The sequence below is a fragment of the Elephas maximus genome, chromosome 11 (assembly GCF_024166365.1).
Source record: "Elephas maximus indicus isolate mEleMax1 chromosome 11, mEleMax1 primary haplotype, whole genome shotgun sequence".
NCBI lineage: Eukaryota > Metazoa > Chordata > Mammalia > Proboscidea > Elephantidae > Elephas > Elephas maximus.
This window is the reverse complement of record NC_064829.1, coordinates 71,225,584-71,249,092: the sequence shown is the minus strand read 5'-3', so window position 1 is coordinate 71,249,092 and position 23,509 is coordinate 71,225,584. Positions and strand designations below refer to the sequence as shown.

The following is a 23,509-nucleotide window of genomic DNA, read 5'->3' as shown; positions in this document are numbered from 1 at the left end:
CAAGTCTAACCTGGGATCCCCTTAAAAGCTTTTCAAATTTTGATTGGCACTAAGGCCTATGGAGGTATGAATGGATCATTGATCCATATTCAACTCTTCAGTTATTTCTAAGATAATGGCACATAACTTTCAGCTACATATTTGACAATAATGTATAATAGTGTATGTGGCATACACAATGACTAAATGTGTGACAGTGTCCAAAACTGTCAACTTTAAGATACAATCACACCGCAAAACATTCTCTAAATCCAGACAAGTTTAAAGAAGAAAATAAAGACCACCCATAACCCTATTATCCAGAGAATAACACTATTTCAACACTTCATTGTATATTCCTCTAGACACTTTCTAGGTGTGCACATGCACACCTATGCACACATACCCAATGTACACAAATTTTTTTGCAAAAGTAGGATTATACTATACAAATTTCTTTGTAACCTTTCTTTTCGCTTAACATTATACTGCAGAGATCTTTCAAGTCAGCAAGTATAGTTCTTACATCATCATTTTTAATGGCTGTATAACAATGTTTACTTGCTGAGCATAATTTAATTCTATTGATAGATTTGAGTCCTGTGATAAACATTCTTATAAACACATCTTCCCTAATGAGGGTATCTTTCATCTTTTAAACAGCAAACTTCAACCTATAACTCTCCATCAACATTAAGAATGAAATAATACCAACGAACTGCCTTCTTCCTACAACACAAAAAGAACTTTAGCAATCCCTAACCACCCTACACCCCCAATTTTATTAAAATCACCTGGATTTTAGTTCCAAGCTGTTAATTTTCCCCACATTATGCATCTCTTTCAAAATTTCTTTTTTAACATTGGCATTAGGCATCACACTATATTATCAATAGTTATAAATATTTAAGTTCACATCTTAGTTGTTCATAGCTCTCCACTGTGTCTTCTATATCTTGTCTTCTTCTTTGCACTGATTCTTAGCCTCATTCTCTTTTTGTCTGGGTACTTTCTCAAAAACTTTTCCAAAAGGACACATGAATATAAAACTGTTTGAAATCCTTTTTGCCCACCACTTTAATAAACTAAGGACTTTCCAATCACTTCGCTTCAAATGTTTGCAGATACAGCTAATAAGTCAATGGATGCTTCATATTTTCTGCCTGTTTTAGTAAGTTAGAAATGCCACTGCCCAGTGACCAATGACGACCTACAGCCCTTTTCAAACCAATACTTACTTCAGCAGCTCCAGGGTTTTGTGATCGAGGGTGAGTCGGGGGTTTCCAGTCAGGTCTAGTTCTTGTAGTTTTGGAGGCAGGTTTTCTGGTAAAGTGACTTCGCTTAGCTCATTACAGCTCAGATCTACGCACTGAAGGAATAAGTGGACAGAACAAAGACAGGATCTAGAGAAGTTGTTCAGGCCATTCTAGACTCCCACTCTTTACAAGAGAAATCAATCTAACCATTCAATATGCTACATTGGTCAAATGTAGAAAAAGAAGTTTATTTGCTATTCTGCTTGCCATCAATGTTAAAACAGATCTTGCCAGATACAGTAAGAATTTTTACTTTCTTTGAATAACACAGAAAACTCATGTCCTTTATTCTTCCCATTTGTCCTTTTAAAAGGAAGCATTGACTGAAAAATCCTAAGGATAGGATTTTTTTTTTTTTTTTCTCACAAAATCTCTACACCTGTTTTGGCCATGAGAGCTACAGATAAAATATCAAAATGAAATTTGTTAAGGACTTTCTTCAAACAAAACAAAAAAACAAGCAAGCAAACAACAAAACATGCAAAATGAGGAAAAAGGAGGGAATATTCAAAATCAGAAGACACTTCAAAAGAAGCTGAATAAGAAATTGGTAAAAGACAGAACAGCAAATGGGCCTGCCTGCTATATGCCAGGCATCTGAGGGAAGGAAATAAAAGGGTAAATCAAATATGAATCCTGCCCTCATAGCACCCAATACCTGGACTGTCCAACAGGTCTTACCTAATCTGACTTGGAAAATAAACACAAAAAGGGCCATCATATTGATTAGAATAAAAACGATATATTATCTGTAAATGGGAATAATACCTCCTCTTTCTAAAAAGTGGTATAAAGGCTTAATTGAGTACAAGCTCCAAACTGCAAAGCTACACTTCTGTGAGCGGAGCAGAGGGCCAGGGTAGATAACACCACAGGCACAAGAGAAAACCAGAGTGGCAACTTTTCTGGATAAGAGAGTGGGTAACTCAGAATTCGTTAGGATGGGGTGGAAGGAACTCAACAACTTAAGCTTGAATTAGTACATATTATAATGAAAGAAAATGCCCAAATAGCCTATTAAAAACCTCAAGATGGTTTGAAAACGGGAATTGTTTCTAAGAAATTTAGAATCTTAAAAGTGAACAAAAATCTTCCTTTTATTTGGAAAAACTCTTAATGAATTATAATCTATTATCAATTGGGGAAGGATAAGCCCAACAAACAAAACAAACCTATTGCCAGTGAATCGATTTTGACTCATAGTGACCCCACAGCACAGGGCAGAACTGCCCCACATGGTTTCTAAGGCTGCAATATTTACAGAAGCAGACTGCCACATCTTTCTCCCTTGGAGTGGCTGGTGGGTTTCAACCACCTACTTTTTTGTTAGCAGTTGAGTGCTTAACCACTGCACCACCAGGGCTCCTTGGGGGAGGGGCAGGCTGGGTAAAATGAAAAGCTGTATTTTTGGAGAAACACATTCTCAACTCCAAACAGTAAAATGTTTTCACATAAACCATTTCATACCCTTGTTCTCAAACAGTAGCAGTGTGGTAAAACTATGTTGCTGTTTTAAATAATTACTTTTTGCTATGAGAGCACTATAGCCTCATTACAAAAAGTTGGGAGTTTCTCTAAAGAGATACCTTTTAATACATACAAGCTCCCAAAGGACCAGTCGTCTGTGTATAATAGGCATAACCCTCTTCCTAAGATGTATGCAATATTTTGTTGAAAAAGGCATGACTGAAGTTATACTTGTTGAACTTTTTTTAACTAGAACTTAAAACACAAAGCAAAACAACTAGCCAGGGTTATCTCATAACACCCATTTTGAGAGAATGTGCACTCCCAGATTTCTGCTAGTCTGTTCCTGGTAGGACAGGGAGCACTGTGGCTTAAATGGCCACTTCCTGGCAGACATTGCTTCTTCCTTCCTCAGCACTCTGGAGCCCTGACCCAGACAGGAATTGACAGCAAACTCCCCAACAAAGTTTCCTAAATAACTATGACTTAACCAGATTCCAAGACCACAATGATGCTGCTCCTAGTTTCTCGTTTTTGGACGTGCGTTACTGTTGCCTATATACCTCTGATGTCTCCTAGGTCAACTACTCCACACAACTGACACTGGCCTGGCCTCTGAGATGTCTTCATCTCTATTATCCTACTTCCCAAGGGATTTACCCCTGTTTTTCCATCCATTCTAACACAGTCATTTCCCTATATGCCATATGTCTTTTGAGCCCTGGTGCGGCAATGGTTAAGAACTTGGCTGCTAACCAAAAGGTTGGCAGTTCGAATCCACCAGCCACTCCTTGGAAACCCTATGAGGCAGTTCCACTCTGTCCTATAGGGTTGCTATGAATTGGAATCGACTCGATGTCAACAGGCTTGGTTTTTTGGGATTTTTTTTTGTGTATGTGTCTTTATAACTGAGCTGATACTCTTGTTCTCCATCTAAATTTAGCAACAGCAGCAACAAACAAGGCTTCAGTCTAAGTAATATTCAACTTCCTGTAGCCATTGTTCTCAAGAGTGCAGTATATTAAAAATATTTCATCCTCCATTTCCTAATTAAAATGATATAGATTCTAGAGATGAGTTCATTCACTTATCCATGCGGTTTATTACAGCCTAGCACAGACATGACAATAGTCTTCTGAAGAGAATTTTAAACATTTTAAAAGATTCTATTTATCCAGTAACAGAATCAAGCCACAGAAACATGAAAATTTGACAAAGAAGTTCCTAATAATGGTGTTTAAATTCCAAATTCCATTCACTATGTCCATCACACATTCATTTCACCTGCTTAAAACACACTTCAAAAAGGGTTCGAATAAGTCACTAATTGAAAATTACTGCTATCTGGTTTTAGTGAAAGGACTATGATGAAGGTGGCCTGAGTGCCATACCCATGGCCAACACTGTTTCTTGGGTTCATCAGTCATCAGTCGCCTAAGCATGGGTGTTGCTGCATCCAGGCAAGTCCCGCTTACATGGTGGTATTGGGACTCTGTTCTCCCCTCTAGGCAATGGGGAGCTGACCTGTGTTCAGGGGAAAGCCTGTCTATTTTAAAAAGAGGATCTGAATCTTCTCTAGTAATCAATACAAAAACGGTGGCAGGGGTTTGGAAGATGAATTTCAAAGTGCTAAACAAAGGCGAAGACAATAATACTAAGGAACATAAGTGACTTTGGGTCTATTTGTGCTTATCAGAAAATTCTGAAAAAATACATTTTTTCCACTGACAACTTATATATGACTTCACTGTCCAAGTAAGGAAATTGGTAACTGATTGTCATGTTAACAGGAAAGGCCAGACCTAAATGTTATCCAAGATTAGAGAACACATATGGTCTCAGTTTTAGGGGAGCACAGATAATGGTCTAATTTTTCAAGCTTTTTTGGGGTACGTTTTAGCACACATATTTCAATGAGGAGACTTCTCTGCTCTTTTAATAATAATTGAACAGTTGTTTTTAAAGTTTTGGTAACAAAGTTGTGAATAAGCACTTTCCTTTCCTGTCTTAACATGCTTGGAGATTACTAGCTAGCTAAATACAGGCAGACCTCATCTTAAGACAGGGCTCCGCTCTGATGACTCCGTTGTAAATCGGTTCTGACGTAAGTCGAATACCCTTTTTTTTTTTTAGTTTTCACAGCCTGCTATACAGCAGTGTTTTGATCAGTAAATCATAACACTGAACACCTGTGAGTGAAAATCCGAGGATGATAACATCAGCAAATTACGCACTGCAACACTGTACGCAGCACATACTACTAACGATAAGATGTACCAAAAAAAAAAAAGACAGTTTGAAGTGTGGTGCATCATAACTTGAATACATTTTAATTTTGGGACTACCTGTACACCATGATCTTATCTAATCTAAAAAAAAAAAAAAATTTTTTTTTCTTTTTTTTACAGAGGTTAAATTACATTAACTCAAAAAAATTTTAGTATAGGTTGGAATATCTCAACCTAGGAATGGAATTATTCATTTTATGTTAGAACATTTTTTAGGGACACTTACAATCAGGATTTTCATAGGTGTATATTTGTCATTTGAGATACTACAATTATTTTTGCCAGAAATTTTCTTTTGGATGGTTTAAACATATGTAAATACTTATATGGCAACTTAAAATGTCCTCCTATGAAAGAACACTAAAACAGCAATTCAGAGTTCTAAAATAATGTAACTACTATTTTTTCAATAATATCACCTGTCCAAGACTGCAAAATTTATACTTTGTACATATATTTAGGGTACTTGATATTGCTCATCCTCCTACCTCCCAAAAAGACAACAACAAAACCTCTCTCTATTGCTAAGATATAACTAAAAAAAAAAAATTACAGAACAAAAAATTAGAATCATTTAGAAAGCAACACTGGAAGTACAATTTTAAAAGGAATTGTAAAGCAGGGCACAGAAAGATGACAACAGGGGAAGGAATGAAACAGGACTAGAAGGCACTGATTTTGGAACACAGGAATCCAAACAAGAGTCTAGGAGAGAAGGAGCTTTCATACAGCAAGTTTCAAATTTTGTAAAATCTAATGAAAACCTGAAAAGTTTAAACATCTATCTGCATTTTAAACCTAAGGAGCCCTGGTGGTGCAGAAGTTAAGCATTTGGCTGCTAATGAAAAGGTTCAAACCCACTGGCCAGCTCCACAGAATAAAGAAGTCCTATGAGGTCGTTGTGAGTCGGGATCAACTGGACGGCAATGGAGTTTTAAACTGGATGCCTGAAAAACAACCCAAACTAACCAACCTACAATTAGGAGTTCTATAGCATTAAAGGATGGGTACAAAACTAAGGCCAGCAAATAGGAGGTTAATCCTGAGTCTCTGTTACTCTCCTTTGTGCATGGTGCACCTCGCATGGTGCAGAGAGACGAGTTTAACAATAAAAAAAAAATCTAACCCATTGCCAGCGAGTCAATTCCGCTTCATAGTGACCCTATAGGACAGAGTAGAACTGGTCCATAGGGTTCCCAAGGCTGTAATTTTCATGGAAGCAGACTGCCACATCTTTTTCCTGTGGAGTGGCAGGCGGGTTTGAACTGTCGACCTTTCAGTTAGCAGCAGAGCACTTAAACACTACACCAGCAAGGCTCTTTATCAGTTTAACAACTCCCCATAAAAGAGATCACAGCACAGCAGCTCAGTCAAGTACTGGGCAGCTCAGGACCCATGGGGAAGCTTAGCTGTCAACATCTTTCCTGTGTTAGAGGCAAAGACTTATTTGCTCAAATAACACATTTCCTGGATTTTATTGAGCTTCGGCCAAAAGAGTTGCTCCACATAGTCAACATCACAGTTGACCCATATGAAAGCCTTGTATTAATAATGGCTAACATTTATGGAGTTCTTACCATGTTCCAGTCCTATTTCAAATGCTTTACGTGTATTATTTCAATTTATTCTCACAGCAATCCTGTAAGGGAAATACTCTTCTCCTTATTTTACATCCCAGGAAACAGAGCAGTTAAGTTGTTTTCAGCTGAGATCCCACTCTAGCTCTGTCTCTCTTCACAGCCTGTGCTCTTAACCACTACAAAAGGTACTATATAGAAAGTACAAGGGGAAGTATCTCTGGAAGTTTCTAATAACCAAAAAACCAAACCGACTTATAGCGACCCTACAGGACAGAGAAGAACTGCCCCATAGAGTTTCCAAGGCTGTAAATCTTTACAGAAGCAGGCTGCTACATCTTTCTCCTGTGGAGTGGCTTGTAGGTTTGAACCACGCACTTTCTGGTAAGGAGCTGAGCGCTTAACCACTGTACCGCAAGGGCTCCTTTTAAGTTTATAAAAGCCATTCCAAAGTGCCGATGTGATGTATGAGATGATCATGCTCTTACAGCTCAAAGCACAATATTTTAAGGCATAAAGCATACACACACATGCACACACTTACAAAGTGGTAAGCACACACTTTAACCATTTAAATGTTGAAAAATTTTTGTGGTGAGAAATTTTGAATGCTATTTAAAGCATCTTCAAATGTTGACAATTTCTTAACCTGATACACAAAGTTTATATCAGAAAGTGCCTGAAAAGTGAAGAGTGGCTAAATATGACTGCATTTATTTCCTTATTAGGAGATTAGACTATGCTCTGTAACAAATAAGTTATTTTTTAAGTGTAAAATTGATGATAATCACAAATGCTAAGATGCAAATGACGAACTGTACTATATATAAATAAGTTTTTGCTTTTGTACCCTCCCCTCACCAAAAAAGATATACTGCTGAGATCACAAAGCTGTTTGTTAGATGTTTTTCATTCTAGTTAATTGGAACCAAGAGTCTGCAGGTCAGCCCCGGAGATGAGAGTCAGAAACTACAGGCTGTCTCCACCACCAATTTGCTGCCTTATTTATGCAAATCACTTCATTTTCAGCACCTTTTTTTTTTTTAGTTTTTAGTTCAGGGCTTCCAACCAGTCTGGTCCAGTTCAAACCCCGGCTGAGAATTTGCATTTCCACCCCAGATATACTGAATCAGAACCTATATTTTAACAAGATCCCCAGGTGATTCTTACATATAATACATTTTGAGAGCCACTGCTCTACCACCAGTGGTTCTCAGAATCTGTCCCTAACCAGCAGCATTAGCATTGCCTGGGAACTCGTTAGAAACGCAAATTCAAACCAGTTCGAAGCCCTGCCTCAGTTTCTCCACCAATCAAATGAGAATAATGTTATCTGTTTTGCCAATTTCATTAAATTGAAATGAATGTTTTGATGAGAAAGTGCTGCCCTGGCTCTGTAGGGAATGATCACTAATTGGGTACCGCGGTGGTATATGCTATTTTATCAGGCGGCTTAGGATGGGTAAGGGGGGTGCAGTGGTACTATTAACTTTTTCAAATCGCTTTCACATCTGACCCATACTTTGAGCCTCAAACCCATCCTGGACATAGGTAAGACAAGTATCATTATACAGTTGGAGAAAGAGGTATTAGGTAGTTATGTGGCCAGCCTCATCATGTCATACAGTTAGTTAGTGACAGAGCCCAGGAAAACAATTTTCCCAACTCCAGTCCAGTGTTTTTTCTCTCTGCTGACTCAACGATGTAGCCCAACGGTTACGAAAGATGGAGCAAGGAATACCGAGAGTCTTCACTGTAAGTACACCCAAAAAGTTGCAAACATCTTAAACTAATGTACTCGGGAGAGTAACTCTCTTTACCGACCTGACACTAAAGAGTTTGTGAGATCAAAACACACACCTTCATTTCTGGGAGCTGCATAACCTCAGGAAAGACTTCAATGCAATTGGAGTGAGCGATCACAGTGTGCATACGCCTGCAGTTCATGATGGTGGTTGGGATAGCTTTCAGTTTATTCCCACTGATATCAACTTCCTCAAGTTCCTCCAGTTTCGCCATTTTACTAAAAAAGAGAAAATCCACGGGGGAGGAGATTATAAAATAATTACATGCAATTTAAAAAGAAAATAATATATAATGGGAATCAAAAGGGGAATTTACTACGACGTTAACAATTCTTCAAAGATTCACCTGTAATAGTCATTTTTAAGATAATTTTTTCACTCTTGTTTATGAGTACCAAAGTACTTTAACACCTCTTTTCCCACTACAAAACAAAAGTTGTTCACCTCAGCTCTTTCAAATTGGCAACAAGAAAGAAACGCATGTTCTTTGCCTCATAAAAATCTGTGTGTAAATTTCACCTGAAGGGTTTAGATACGCACCATCTGAAATAGGACGATGAGCCCTCCCTAATACGTTACTGTTATATGATTACCACGCTTTCTTCCAAAAATAGTATGTCCCTAACACATTGTAGGAGTCCAGGTGGCATAGCAGTTAAGTGCTACGGCTGCTAACCAAAAGGTCGGCAGTTCATATCCACCAGTCACTCCTTGGAAATCTTACGGGGCAGTTCTACTCTGTCCTGTAGAGTCAAGCTATGAGTCGGAATCAACTTGACGGCAACGGGATTGGTTGTTGGTATCATATGGTAAAGTAAAAGTACACAGAAGTAAACAAAAAGTTTAACCATTCACATCAAATGAGGAAAATAAATAAATATATTAAAAACCTCAGAGCAATACTTTACGTAAATGCATATCAGGGCCTTCCTGCTTCAGCAAGGGCTTAAACAGACCAGCAATCCTCATGGCAGCAGAGGAAGGCTGTGCCAATATTTTCATTTGGTCCCAATTCGCAGTTGCAGTTACCAGCATAATACCAGAGGGGTTAGTGTTTGCTTTCATGTGTGGGTTTGTGTTCCAAGTTCTAACTTGTGAAGTGGATAAATGCCAATGAAATGGAAGTGGAGTAAACCCTTCATGGCAGGCTCAGTGTGCAAATTCACTCAAAGCTACACACAATGCCACTGCTACCAAAAAGTAGAAATTAAAATTAAAATGGAATTAAAAGTATAATCCCCTAAAGCCATGTGTTATTTTCAATGTCACATAGTTTCCATTGCTGCTTACACTGCCACAGTTTTTCATACTATGTGCACGGATATAAAAGCTGGTAATTAAGAACCTTCAAGTTCCTAGTCTACATTCTGATTCCCACATGCCACATTAGGTTAATCTGAAAAATTAATTTAATGCTTAAAAAGAAACAAAAGAAATATATACCCACTAAATAACATATTTTATTTTAAAATCCTAAGAATATTCTAGTGGGTCTTTGGATACATTCATATTAGTAAAATCAATACATTTCTCATTAGGAGAGTGCTGATCATGGCTTGTATAAAAGATCACTGTAAACAAGAATGAGGGAGGAAGAAGCTTTATATTCTCTGAGAAATAAACATTTTTATTTTCTCCTTTCCCCTTTTCATCTGTTAAAATGTTTTTAGCAATGCAATTAAATATAACACTTTCCGATCCTCTTTTACCTTGCTGGGAAACTTTGAAGTCGGTTATAGGCCATGTGGAGGATCTTCAGATGGGGGTGCCCTGTTAACAAGGGCACACACTTATCTGTGAGGTTGTTATTTGTCAAATACAACTCTTGTAAGATGCTGCTTGTCTCTTCAGAAAGCGTGGCTGGAGGAAGAGTTTCCAGTTTGTTTGCAGATGCATTCAGGAACCTCAGGCTACAATGACAAAATGCAACAAGACCCTGCTGATGAACCAAAGCTCAGAATCCTCAGCAGACCTACAAGGTTTCTGACTGATGCCAGGCATACTAGACGCTGGGCTCAGAAACAGGAATGAAAATTTTGCAGGTATACGGATACCTGACTCACTATCTAAGATAATGAACACTACCTGACTCACTATCTAAGATAATGAACACGGCACCTATCTATACATGACAAAGACAAACAGATATAAATGAATTGTTAAGGGTGCACAAAGATAGGAGGAAGTGATTCATTCTACAGCTGGTGGGGGTAGGGGGAAAGTGGTAAGATAAAGTTAATATTCTGACATATAAAGAGAAAACAAATGACCTATTTTTTAATAAAAGCATTCTTTCTCATAATGAAAAAACAATGAGGCATTACATCCTTTTTACTCAGGATATTTAAACTATTTTTCACTGAGATACATTCACAACTGTAAGAGATAGCTCCCTCTGTATTAAAATGATGGAATCTATATAGCCATGCCAATGAAGAACTACAACTACATGTAACAACAGGATGAATCTCACAAATGTACTGCTGAGTCAAAGAAACCAGACACAAGAGGGCATACTGCATAATTCCACAGGTACAAAGTTCAAAAACAGGCAAAACTATCTACGGTCATTAGAAGTCAGGGTGTGGTTACTCATGAGTGGCGGGTGGGGAAGCTTGTCAGTGTCTAGGAGGGGGCTCCTAGGGTTTGGACAATGTTCTGTTTCTTGATCTGGGTGCTGGTTATACAAGGGTGTTCACTTTGAGAAAATCCATGTGGTGGTGCTCTTATGATTTGGCCACTTTTCTGGTGGCACAGTGGTTAAAACACTTGACTGCTCATTGAAAGGTGGGCAGTTTAAACCCACCAGCCGCTCTGTGGGAGAAAGATGTGGCAATCTGCTTCTGTCAAGATTACAGCCTTGGAAATCCAATGAGGCAGTTATTCTGTCCTACAGGATCACTATGAGTTGCAATCAATTCGACAGCAAATGGGTTATTTATATTATAAAAAAAAAAAATTTTTTTTTTTATTATACTTCAGTAAAATTTGCATGAAAGCAAATTTTCGGTCTATCATCTGGAAATAGATGATAGACTGAACAATGGGTAAAATCTAAACTATGATTTTACACCCAAAAATAACAAAAATTGTCAAAAACTGTATAATTCTTCTATAGCTATTATGAACACAGATAAATGCAAAATGCAAAGCTTGAGAGGTGAAACAGAAGCCTTGCTGTGATCAGGTTGCAAATCACTCCCAAGAAAAGGGAAGGACAGCGCATTTACAGTGACATTGGTCAGGAGTCAGACAGATGAGTCCCGCTTCAAGTGGATCTCCAATTAAGAAGCCACAGGAACAGTGGAATTGGGCGCTTTCAGCCCCTAGGACGCACCTCCTATAGTCACAAGGTCAAATCTGTCTGGCCTCCCACCCAGGTCTACCCTGCAAGCAAACTTGGGCCATTCTCTCATTTCCAAATCACCTGGGCTTGAAAGCATTAGATTCAGGATTATTCTGTTACTTTGTTAGGAAAAAATAATAAAACATACCTTAAAACGAAAGCATATGAAGTATCAAGTACACATTTACTTTCAATGTGGGGTAAAAAGAAGGTTTTTTATTCAGGGGTCTTCACCAGGACTGTCATTCCAAACTCTCAATTCACTGATTTAACTCTCCAGTCTCGAACCTCCCCAAACCTACACACACACACACACACACACACACTCCAACACTTCTTATCTGAGGAAAAGCAGCTTCCCCAAAATAGAACATTTTCCATTAAAGAAATACGTATTCCGTTGACATTTAAAAAAAAAAAAAAAAAGGAAGTCAGAGAAGGGCTGTACAGACCATAAATAGTCATGGGAAATTATAGTCGTGTGTGCTACAGAGAAGAAAATAAAGGTCATTCATGTAGTTTCTGATATGATTTTGAATTAGGAAGGAAACCAGTTTCAGCACCATAGTTCTTTAAAGTACTTTTGAGTCTGTTTCTTTAGGTCCCATTTATACCACCTGATTTGAATGCCCTGTTAAGAATTTCTCCAATGTACAATTATTCTTACATTTGAACGCCCTAAAATATCACGGACTGGGGTTGGCTAGGAAACCATCTGACAATCTCATTAAAATACAATTCTCTAAGAAGTAAAAAAGTATAAACATATGAAAAAGAGGCAAGAGAATGAATTCACGAATGTTTGCATATTTTTAGACTAGAAAAAGAGGGAATGATTTTTTGTAAGAAAAAAACATTGACAAGTGAATGCTCCCCTAGAAAGCTACAACAGGAACTTAAAAACCCCTCATACCATCTGAATGAAGCAAAGAAAGTGACTTCCAAAAAGACTTGTCCTCTCATCTTGTTGAAACTTGCCTGTACTTAAGGCACTATTACCCTTGATGGAAGATTAAGGGGGCGGGGGGGGGGGCGGGAATCTGCACCCTATCCTCCAGGAAATGAAACTAAGTTAGTTAAAACTACATGGGCTCGTTCCAAAGGACTTCATTTGAACTGAATAAAGTCTGACTTCATCATCATGTTAATGGTCGAACAGCAAACAACAGGACTAAACAGATTTCTGATTATAATGGTCTCAGAAAGTAAACTTGATACCCATTCTCTTAAAAACAGAACACTCTCCCCACCTCACCCACTGCATATTTTGGCAGAAGACAAATTAAATTGATGTAATGGCTGTGATGTGATTTAGAAAATAATATCAGAATCATTGTTCTCTGTCCTTGAGCATAGAGAACGTGACTCAGCTGAAACTGGGCCCACCAAGACTCACAGGACACATCAACTGGACCCTGAGATAAAGACTACCAACAGATGAGAAAATCTAAGAAATTATCTTTTAGGGAAGAAAATTATCTTTTAGGGAAACTTTTCACATAAAGCCAATCTAACAGAAGACAAAAGACTTTCCACTCTTAACTATTTCTATTAACATTTAGTGAATAGAAATTTGTTGGACCAATGAAGACCCTCCTCACTGTCCTTACTGAAATCTATACCAATGATTGTTAAGAAAGGCAATTCAAAATTTAAGACCACAGTTTCTAGCCAATCTGTGAAAAGGTGAAGCTTTCAATGATTCTGCCCATTTCGGGGATGTTAATGTATACTCATGATTTTGTAGCCCTCCTCAGATTCGGGCAGACATTAGCTCTGGCAGCATGCTTGTCCGTTTCCCACTTTTGTCTTTTTGAATACATGCCAAATAAAACTTTCTTTCTGCTTTACTAAACATTCTAGCAGAATGAATGACTCTAATTGTGCAGATTTTTGCCTGTATGGATAACAGCTTTACTGAATAAATAGGCTACACAGCCCCACATCCTGCTTTCAGCCCTCTAAAAGAGGTGAATTCCTAAAGCACTGAGTTTGGTCTCAATATGCCGTGATAACCATTTTAAAGATTTTTGTAATAACTGTATAAGAAGACCGTTTAATGTACCAAAAGACATTTCATGCATATAACTCTTCTCATTATGGAACCATTTTCTACTAACTAGAGAAAAGGCAGTAACCTGACACCACTGCTTTCTGTTGATTTGTAAGGTGCCCTGAAGAGACACAGCTCTTTCCTATGCTCCAGGTCATTGGATTCTCAATCATCCCAAAGAGTCCCTTCCTGTCGTATTTACAAAAGACAGAAAACAAAGCTGAGAAAAGCTAAATCACTTGGCAACAGTTAAAAAGTAATCAGTGGCAGGGCCAGAAATAAAACCCAGATCTCTCTTCAATCTCAAGAGTCCACTGTTCCCCAACACACCCAGAAACCAGTGCCGTCGAGTCGATTCTGACTCATAACTAAATTAATATTTTCTTTAACATTTGAATTTTGGAGAGCTCTCCAAAATTCAAATGTTAAAGAAAATATTAATGAAAACTTTTTCCTGAGGACATTTTAATGGGTCTTTTTAACCTTCCCTCCACAAAAAGAAAAGAAAAAACCGGAGGTCAAGCAGGGCACCTACTCAGGTAACCTGAAGGCCACATGTGCATAGCACGTGAAACTGAGTTCATAAAACAGGTTAATCAACAGCACAGTACTCAATTGAGAAAAGTTTCTTAGCAGAAAGTGCAGAAGTCATAGAGAACAGACACATATATGCCCCTTGCCCTAAAGCATCGGGAAAGTCACCCACGACAGCAGTAGGACAAATCCATCTCCTCCTTCCCAAGCAAGCGCTCCACTCCTCCTTGGCACATTCTGCCCATCTGGCTCAGGTTCGTCTGGGTGTTCTTGTTTTGTTTTGTTTGTTTGCTTCTTAGTAATTTCCAGCACACCCTTAAATTTTACAGCCAAATTCTGTCCTCGAAACAAAACACAGGATTTGGTACCACATGGATTTACCTACTTGTAGGCACACCAGATATTCTATATTTAAATCATTTGTCTGAATATAAATGCAAAAATCCTTAACCAAATATCAGCAAGTAGAATTAACCAATATATAAAAAGAATTATACACCCTACCTACGTGGGGTTCATTCAGAGGATGCAAGGCTGGATCAATATGTAAAAATCAATGTAACCTACCATGTTAATAGGCTAAAGAAGAAAAGTCACATGATTGTATCAATCGATGCAAAAAAAGCATTGGATAAAATTAGACACCTAGTCATGATTTAGAAAAAAAAAAAATTCCTTAGAAAAACAGAAGTGGGATCATGGAGGAGCTTGTTAATCAAACAGATCCCCAAGCTATCCAAAGTCTAAGTCAGTAGGACCGTGATAAGGGCCGGAAATCTACACGTTTAACAAGCATCCAGCGATTCTGAAGACAGACACTGAAAAACACTGTTTGATTCCACTATGGCTCTCAAAACATCTGAACTTTACTAGATAGCTTTCTTCACTAAAAAAACACGGTGTAGGCAGTTTAGCTCTTTAAAATGCCAGGAATAATCTGTCTTTGCCAAAAGACACCAGTTGTCATGGTCAACTGATCATACGCTCCCCAATTTTTTCTTACTTCTCTTTTAGCCCCCATGATATTTACACATATTCTGTCTGAGTCACTAAAGCTTATGGTCTGGAAAGTGACTAATATCTGGGAATATTTAAAAAATACAAAAGGAACAATTAGCATGTACTCCATTTGCATACACATTCCCACTCCTACACTTGAAAATACCTTATACTGCTCCAACTAGGGATTAAAACAGACCGTAATGTCCACCCTGGTGGCACAGTGGTTAAGTGCTACGGCTGCTAACCAAAAGGTCAGCAGTTCAAATCCACCAGGTGTTTCTAGGAAACTCTATGAGGCAGTTCTACTCTGTCCTATAGGGTTGCTATGAGTTGGAACTGACTGACAGCAACAGGTTTGGTTTTGGTTGCTTTAATGTCCGCCCACAAAGATAGTCTACAAATCTCCTTCATAGGGTCCATTTTGGCTTGGCTAATAAGACTGACTTCATCAGGATGAGAGTACAGATGCCAGGTGGACTGGGAATCGGTAAGTGCCAAGATTTCAGAAAGGAACAGAAGGATGGCAGGACCTCAGGCAGCTTCTTATGTACTCTGTTGACCCAGTTGGGAATATCTACTCCCCACCCCTGCCCATCTGTTGGTGAAAACTGATTATCTGAAATGCTTTTGGGTGCTTCCATCAAGAAAATCTCAACTCAAAGCAAAAAGAGGTAAGATGAAAGATCCAGGCCCATAAGACTCAGAATAGAATACGATCCAGTTCACCCAACAGAACATATGGTCCATCATATTTCATATCTGTCTATAGCTTTTGAGCTGCCAGTGAAGAGCAAATCAAAATAAACACAACTCAAAGATGAAAATGGAGAGTAAATTCATAAGCTGAAATTACTAGCTCAAGTCATAAGAATTTTAATTGTCTAAAGTTTTGAGAGGCAGATGAAAATATTACTAAATCATTTAATTTAAAATAGATTTCCCCAAATAACTTCTCACTACCAGGTAAAGCAGATTGGTATGTACTACTCTAAAATAATATTTAACAGACGATGTCAAGTAATTAAAACCAAAAGATTATACCTAAATCTACTTGAGCAGACAAGACTCAGAGCTAAAGAAAAATTCCCAAGAAAGAGAGGGAAAGTGTGGTCTTTTGCTCTGTACATGTTCTTCTGAAGCTCTCTTGAAGCTTCAAGCTACAACCTCCACTCAGAGCATGAACTAAGCCATTTTTAACTTACGAACACTTGTATTCAGGCCTGCTCTCTGTTACATAACCAAACACAGAACTGGTAATAACAATTTATTATTGCAAAAAATGCATGAAAAAAGGAGCAACTATATCTTTTTTATGATTTGTATTATGGAGCACAGACTGGAAAGATTCTTTCCTTAAAAACCCTCTTTAACATTTTAAGTTTAATGTCTTGTGGGCTGACCTGGTTCCACAACTGTCTGCACTGGTTTATAACCCCCACCAATTCATCACACCAAATACACAAGATGTGTACATTTCCCTGAATGTAGAGTATGCATCAATTAAATATATATATATATATATATATATATATATAGTAAAAAGTTGTTTAGAAGTTCAGGGGTAGTAAGTAAAATCTCTATTGTTTGGGTTTTGGAAAGAAAATAAGTAAAAGCATTAACTCTTTAAGAAGCAGTAGTTTGGTAAGAATCATTACAGAATCTTCCATTTTTCTTGTCTTTTAACAAGTGAGATAATGGAAAGATGTGGTTTAAATAAGAGCTACAGGTAGTGCCCGAATTAGGAGTGAGAACTGTTCCTACGTCTGTCTTTAAGTCGAATTTGTAGGTAAGTCAGAACAGGTCTATATGATTCTTGTTTAGTGTCAGTTGAATGTTTGTCTAAGTATACATTTTTTACCTTCCTGGGCATATATAACCTTTCAGAAACATTTCCAAACCACGTGATGTTTTCATGAGCCTCACAAAGTAGTTTATGCATTATTACGAACGACCGTATTTAACTCAGATTTTAATATAATAGGCTTTACGGCAGCCCCTTCTTAAGTACGATGAGTTGTCAGTAAGTTGCACCTTTGTAACCGAGTCTGCCTGTAATCATTTCTGCCGTACCCCCATCATAATCCTATCTGTCTGAGATAACCAAACCTCTGAACTTCTTGTTCTGACTCAGAGTTATTATTAACTAGCCCAGATGCTATGCTATGCTGGAAATGTAGCCATTATACTGGTTGGAGAAAAGAGGCACTGGAATATGCCTTCTTGAAGAAGTTTCATGGTTCACCTTTTTTGGTCATTTGCTTCTCTCTCATAAAATTGGGATGTTTGCTCCTTATAATTCACCCAAACCTTCATTCCAGGGAGTCCTTACTCCAGAACTCTCCTGTGCCAGAGAGGCATTTAGCATGGTCCTGTCCACCTCTCTGAAGACCTACAGAGGCTGGCTAATTCCCCCCACAACAATCTCTATTTTCCAAAATGCAGTTTGCACTAGATAGACCATTCTGTTTGGACTATGGTCAGTTCTGCCTACTTGCCTTTAAAGTACATTGTTAGCTTAGCTTATACCGTTTTCCATAACAGCAATGTCTTTCCTTTAGCAACTCAACTCAGGTCCTAATTTTTCCATGGTACATTACTAGAAATACTCCAGCTCACACAGCCTTCCCTTTTCCCAGTTACAGATTCTATCTGGGAACCATACACAATCTACAAGATGAAAAAACTGAGGTTTAGAGTGATCTGCACATGGTCACAAAGTCAGCAGTCAACACAGTGGTTGTTTTCAGTCTGGGGGTTGGCAGAACCACCTGTCAGGCAACAGAAGCCTGCAGTTGCTATTGCTCAAATCCTGGTCTAAACATGCCTAAGCATGAAAATACAGTCTTCTCAACTACAACTGTGGGCACCTTTAGAAATATGTTGTTCCACGCCACCAGGGACAGTCACTGATTACTTACTGATTACCTTTAAAGAATGAAAAATATATAGAGTTGTCCTTTTAAAATCAAATCCACACAAATGAATAAAGAATGATTATTATCTATTGAGACACTTACCTATTCTATTATCCATGATCTTATCTGTCTTGGCCAAGAAAAGGAGCTGCTAATAACATTCCAGACAGAAATGGTTTTCTCTCACTCACCCAAAAACAAACCACTGCTGTTGAGTAGTTCCAATTCAGTGACTCTACAGGACAGAGTAGAACTATCCCATAGAGTTTCTAAGGCTGTAATCTTTACTGAAGCAGACTGCCACATCTTCCTCCTGTGGAACAGCTGGTGGGTTCGAAGCCAAGCACTTTAACCACTGTGCCACCAGGGCCTACTTCTCTCACTCAAAGACCACCTAAAACCTGAATCCATCTACTGTACTTCTACAGTTTCAGTGTAGAACTCTAGACGAATAGTAAGATTCTCGTTACAAGTCTGCAGCCCAATTTTGTCTAGGTCACTTTATGAAAGAAAATACAAAGTTACAATGTAACTTCTAATTATCATCTGGGGAGGAAATCAGATACCACAGCGTCCACAACAACAAAAGCACACATGTAGAGTTACTTGTATGCTACAGGTTGTGTTTTGATACAATGGAAAAGGAAGGGTAACTGTTTCAGTTATCTGGAAACACTGCCCTTATTGTAGGAGGAATGCCATGGCACTGGTCAATTACAATATGACAAACCCATTGCCTCACGATTTCATCATTTCTCTATATATTTGTTCTAGCAAGGATTCATTGTAACATAAATACATTGAAGATAATCTAGAAAAAAAAATGAGGAAAATAGAACAAAAGGAGAAGGAAGGGAATGCTGGAAGATTTCTGTACTTTAATCTGGGTGATGGTTACACAGGTGCATACATGCATGAAAATTCACTGAGTAGTGCACTTAAGAGTTGTACATTTTACTGAATATAAACTGTATCTTTGCTAAATAAAAAATAATGGAAAAGAGGACAAGAAAATCCAGGAATACAGGTAGCATTTAAAAGTCATTAAATTCTACAATTAAGCAAATATTTGTTGAACACCTTGCTATTTCCAGACACCACACAAGATATTGAGGATAAAAACTATAGTTAAGACCATTACTGGCCTCACAGAATTTATAATCTAATGGTAAAGACAGACAAGTCAAGCAGAAATTGCAACACACTGTGTGATAAGTAGAGGACAGAAGTACATGCAGGGGACTTGGGAACATATGATGGGGTATCTAATTCAGTTTAGGAGAGCCAGACTTCTTAGACTGCAGTTTCAGCCACAAAAAAAATCATACATGCTGAAACCTATCTAAAACAATTTTGTTCAAGCAAAAAGATCCATCATCGTATTCTTCTCTTTAGTTCTAGGAGCATAAAGGTTAAATGTTACTGTTTTGTCTTCATAATAAGCTACACTAAAAGTTAAATCCTTCCTAATGTCTCTAAAGTTACAGTTGGTCACTAAAAATAAACGTTAGCAGAGGTCAAAATGATCCAGGCCACCAGGCTATGGAGCATTTTGGTGTAACTCACAAGGGAATAATCTGGGCTCTCAGGCAAACAAGATGTTCCAAATAAGTTAACAGTCACAGTTACTCAAAAGCTCTTTAAAGAAAGGTCTGCATGTGGCAACACTTCACAGAAAAGAGAATTTCACTTAGTGTTTAAACTAGTCCCTCCCCTCCAAATCAAAATAACTTCTTTAAATGCTTCCTGAAACAAGTTACAAATATTTAGAAAAATTTTGCTTGTTCAAAGTAAAATAGCTTATTTAAATATGAGCAAACTTTAGGAAACTCTATCTCCGTCACCAAACTCATGAACATGTGAAAGCAGGAACAGAGAATCTTCAGAAAATTAAGTTAAGTCTGTGGAGTGGCCTGTACAAGTTTAAACCAGGTAGCAATACAGGAGTATACCTTTCATCCTTGTTTTACGTACACCCCCATGACACATACCTATGCATAACTTAACCTACTTCTCCATTCCAGAAAGCAGAGAAATTAATTTCTAGGATACCCCCACCTCCATTCCCTAAAAAATGGTCAAAGAAGTGGCTGGCAAAACCATGTTCTTCATTAGGATAGATGGATAATCAGAAAGTTCACGCACGTGGTCTCAGACCACACAAGATAAGAATGCTAAATGGGTGTTATCTTACAGACAGAGAGAAGCATATATAGAACAAGCTGCTTTACCTGTCAGCCTTCATCAGAAGGCTAGGAGGCAGTTCAAGAAGCTGGTTGTGTTGCACATCCAAGACCTCCACTAAGGTTCTTTCTAGCCTCTCAGGTAGCCTTGTCAGCTGGTTGTGTCCTGCCAGTAGTTTCCGGAGACTACTATTACAAAATAAGCTGGACAAAAAGGAACAAGAGACAGAGGCAACTTAATTAGCGCTACTTTGGAGTAATGATTAAAAAATGATTAACAGTAGGAGAATACCTAAAACAATCTCTCTAAAAATCATAAATTCATGTCGAGTAATTTTAAGTAACTTTAAGCTCAAACTTTAAACTGTTTATATTTCAATACTTTCCATGTTTCCAAAAAAAAAAAAAAAAAGCGGGAGTAGACGGAAATATGAAAAGGGATATTGTGCAAAGAAGCTCCTTAGTGAAAGAAGAAAAAAATTAAATCCTGAAAAAAGCAGTCTAACGTGGACTGCTGGGTGCACAAGGCAAGTTTTAAAAGGCACTGTGCTTCTCCAAGGTCAGGGTTTGTGTCTTGTATGAACCCTAGAATACAAGGGTTATTTACCCTTGTATTCTATAACCAGGTAGGCCTGGTTGTACTAGATTTTTACAGCAGAGCAGACTTTACTGATAGGAACAACATTAAAAAGGAATCTTCTAGTCAGTTGAAAAAAAAAAAAAGCCAACTAAGGAAAGGATAATTTTTTCTCGGATACTACATTTCACAATCAGAATTATTTCCCTCTTTGCTCACTTTCCTAAATCTGTATATTTTTGTTTTCTCTTTGGTTTAATCCTAGACCAAAGTAGAGACTCCCTCCTGAAGAGATTAAAATACAGTCGATCTACTATTTTCTTTTCAGCCCTAAAGAGTTGTTTGGGATCATGGCTGTGCTTCTTCTACTGGTTATCAGAACTGTCACAAATGATGAGTACTTGTTAACCTCATGTAAATCTGCATTACGACCACTTCAGATTTCCCTTCGGTTGTAGAGAATAAAACAAGCCCTGGAAACACAGAAATCTGGCAACTACGGAACAGTGAAGGTATGATTTCCACCACAATCACTATGTAATAAGAACCCATGGTGTTGAAAAACAGGACTTCTTCATCCACTTTCTGTTTTCCAACATTCTGATCTCACTTCCTGGTGTCCAAAGTTGTTAAAATTACTGTACCCTACAGCCATAACTTTAGTCACTTTAAATATAAAAATTACTGTCTTTTCTCACAGAGGTGAAACCTGCTTCAGCAGTGTAATACCACAGGCCACCATTAAAGATATCTGAAATGCCTAACTTTGAAGGTTTAAATATCAGTGTGGTTAGACAAACGATCCAGAATGGCCATTCAGTCATTTATGCTAGGGGAGGTGGTCATAGGGCACAGTCTCTCTGTAATGGTCACGTCAACCCAATAATTCTGGCTTTGGGTAACCAATTCTACTATATTGCTGGGCCTGAGGTATAATTTAGGATTCACAGAAGGTGGTATAGTGTTATCTATTATTTTCACATATATATTTTCTTTATCCTTTGATATAAAAATAACTGGAAGATAGGTGACAAAATCCTTACCTTGGCTTTTCCAATTAAAAAGTAGATTTGATAAACTCCAAGAAGAGTAGTGAATGCTTATTACTGGATTTAGCTCAATTCTTTTTTAGTTCAAATATCTTCTTTCCCTTTTAATATATTCCCACTTTTAAAGATCCATTTATGTTTTGGCAGCACCTTCACCTACCTTACTTAGCTAAACAAAGCTTGATTATTAAATTATTCTCTGATGAATCAGTGCCTTGCCTGAGTATTACATCCATGATACGGCTGATACAGTTTGCAACCAAAGAACACCACAAAAGTGAGAACAATACAAATTGTTTTTGTCCGTCAGAATAAAATGCTGTTTAAATTATTTGACAACAGAGCATTTGGGGTTTGTCTTGAATAAGCATTTGTTTGGATCCAAAAAAAAAAAGCCTGTAAAAAGAGTACAGCAAATCTATGATTAATCAGCTTTGGGGAAAATTGGATAAAATACCAGTTATCTTGTGTTTGTTTGTTTATATATAGAATACCTTTCCTGTAGCCTATACTGAACCAGGCCTTTGACCCTAGTGTGCTATCTGCTGGCTTGTGCTGCAGCGACCCTCTAAAGATGCCATTTGTGTCATAAATGCTTAATATGAGATGGCATGGTTCAACATACTCCAATTTTGCTGAAATTTTGTATAGACTTATTGACCTGTTAACAAGACCTTCAGTGAATAAGTGTGTTGTGTATGTGTGAGGGGAGGTGAAGGGGAATAGAGAGAAAATGGGAGTAAAGATAAGGTGAAACCTTTCATCAAATTTTTTATTTTCATTAGTAGTGGCCTGTTTTCATTGCTGTTATTCCTCTTGTAAAAGGGATGGGACACACAGACGGACAAACAGGGGCACGCACACACACACACACGCTCTAAGCTGTCCACAGGGCATATTTCCTAAGTATTTCTCTAGACAATGGTGACTGATGTTCTGGGTCACCTAAATGCTCAATTAGTCCACATAATACCCCAGGGGCAGAAAGTATTTTCGAAAAAGAGGATTGAATTTACAGTTAGAATGTGTGGCTGAGGCACAAAGTAAAATTAATGGAGCCTTCCTGGGACTAAAATGTAACTCTGATTTCTTTTATAACAGCTAATATTCTAGTACAGGGCTATCCAATAGAAATATAATGTAAGCCACATATTGTTAGCTGCCGTCGAGCAGTTCTGACTCATAGTGACCCTATGCACAACAAAACAAAACACTGCCCCGTCCTGCGCCATCCTTACAATCGTTGTTATGCTTGAGCTCATTGTTGCAGCCACTGTGTCAATCCACCTCGTTGAGGGCCTTCCTCTTTTCCGCTGACCCTGTACTCTGCCAAGCATGATGTCCTTCTCCAGGTACTGATACCTCCTGACAACATGTCCAAAGTATGTAAGACACAGTTTCACCATGCTTCCCTCTAA

The 23,509-nt window shown here is 38.0% G+C and overlaps 1 protein-coding gene across 1 annotated transcript in view; it reads right to left on the bottom strand.

Moving 5' to 3' along the window:
• Positions 1-23,509, bottom strand: part of PHLPP1 (PH domain and leucine rich repeat protein phosphatase 1) — a 214,760-nt gene that overhangs the window by 22,845 nt on the left and 168,406 nt on the right. The window contains exons 10-13 of the mRNA XM_049900477.1: positions 20,514-20,669; positions 10,142-10,342; positions 8,488-8,650; positions 1,218-1,348 (exon numbers count right to left, since the gene is read on the bottom strand). Coding sequence (XP_049756434.1) covers positions 1,218-1,348; positions 8,488-8,650; positions 10,142-10,342; positions 20,514-20,669 — 651 coding nt within the window. The remainder of the gene's footprint in view (positions 1-1,217; positions 1,349-8,487; positions 8,651-10,141; positions 10,343-20,513; positions 20,670-23,509) is intronic.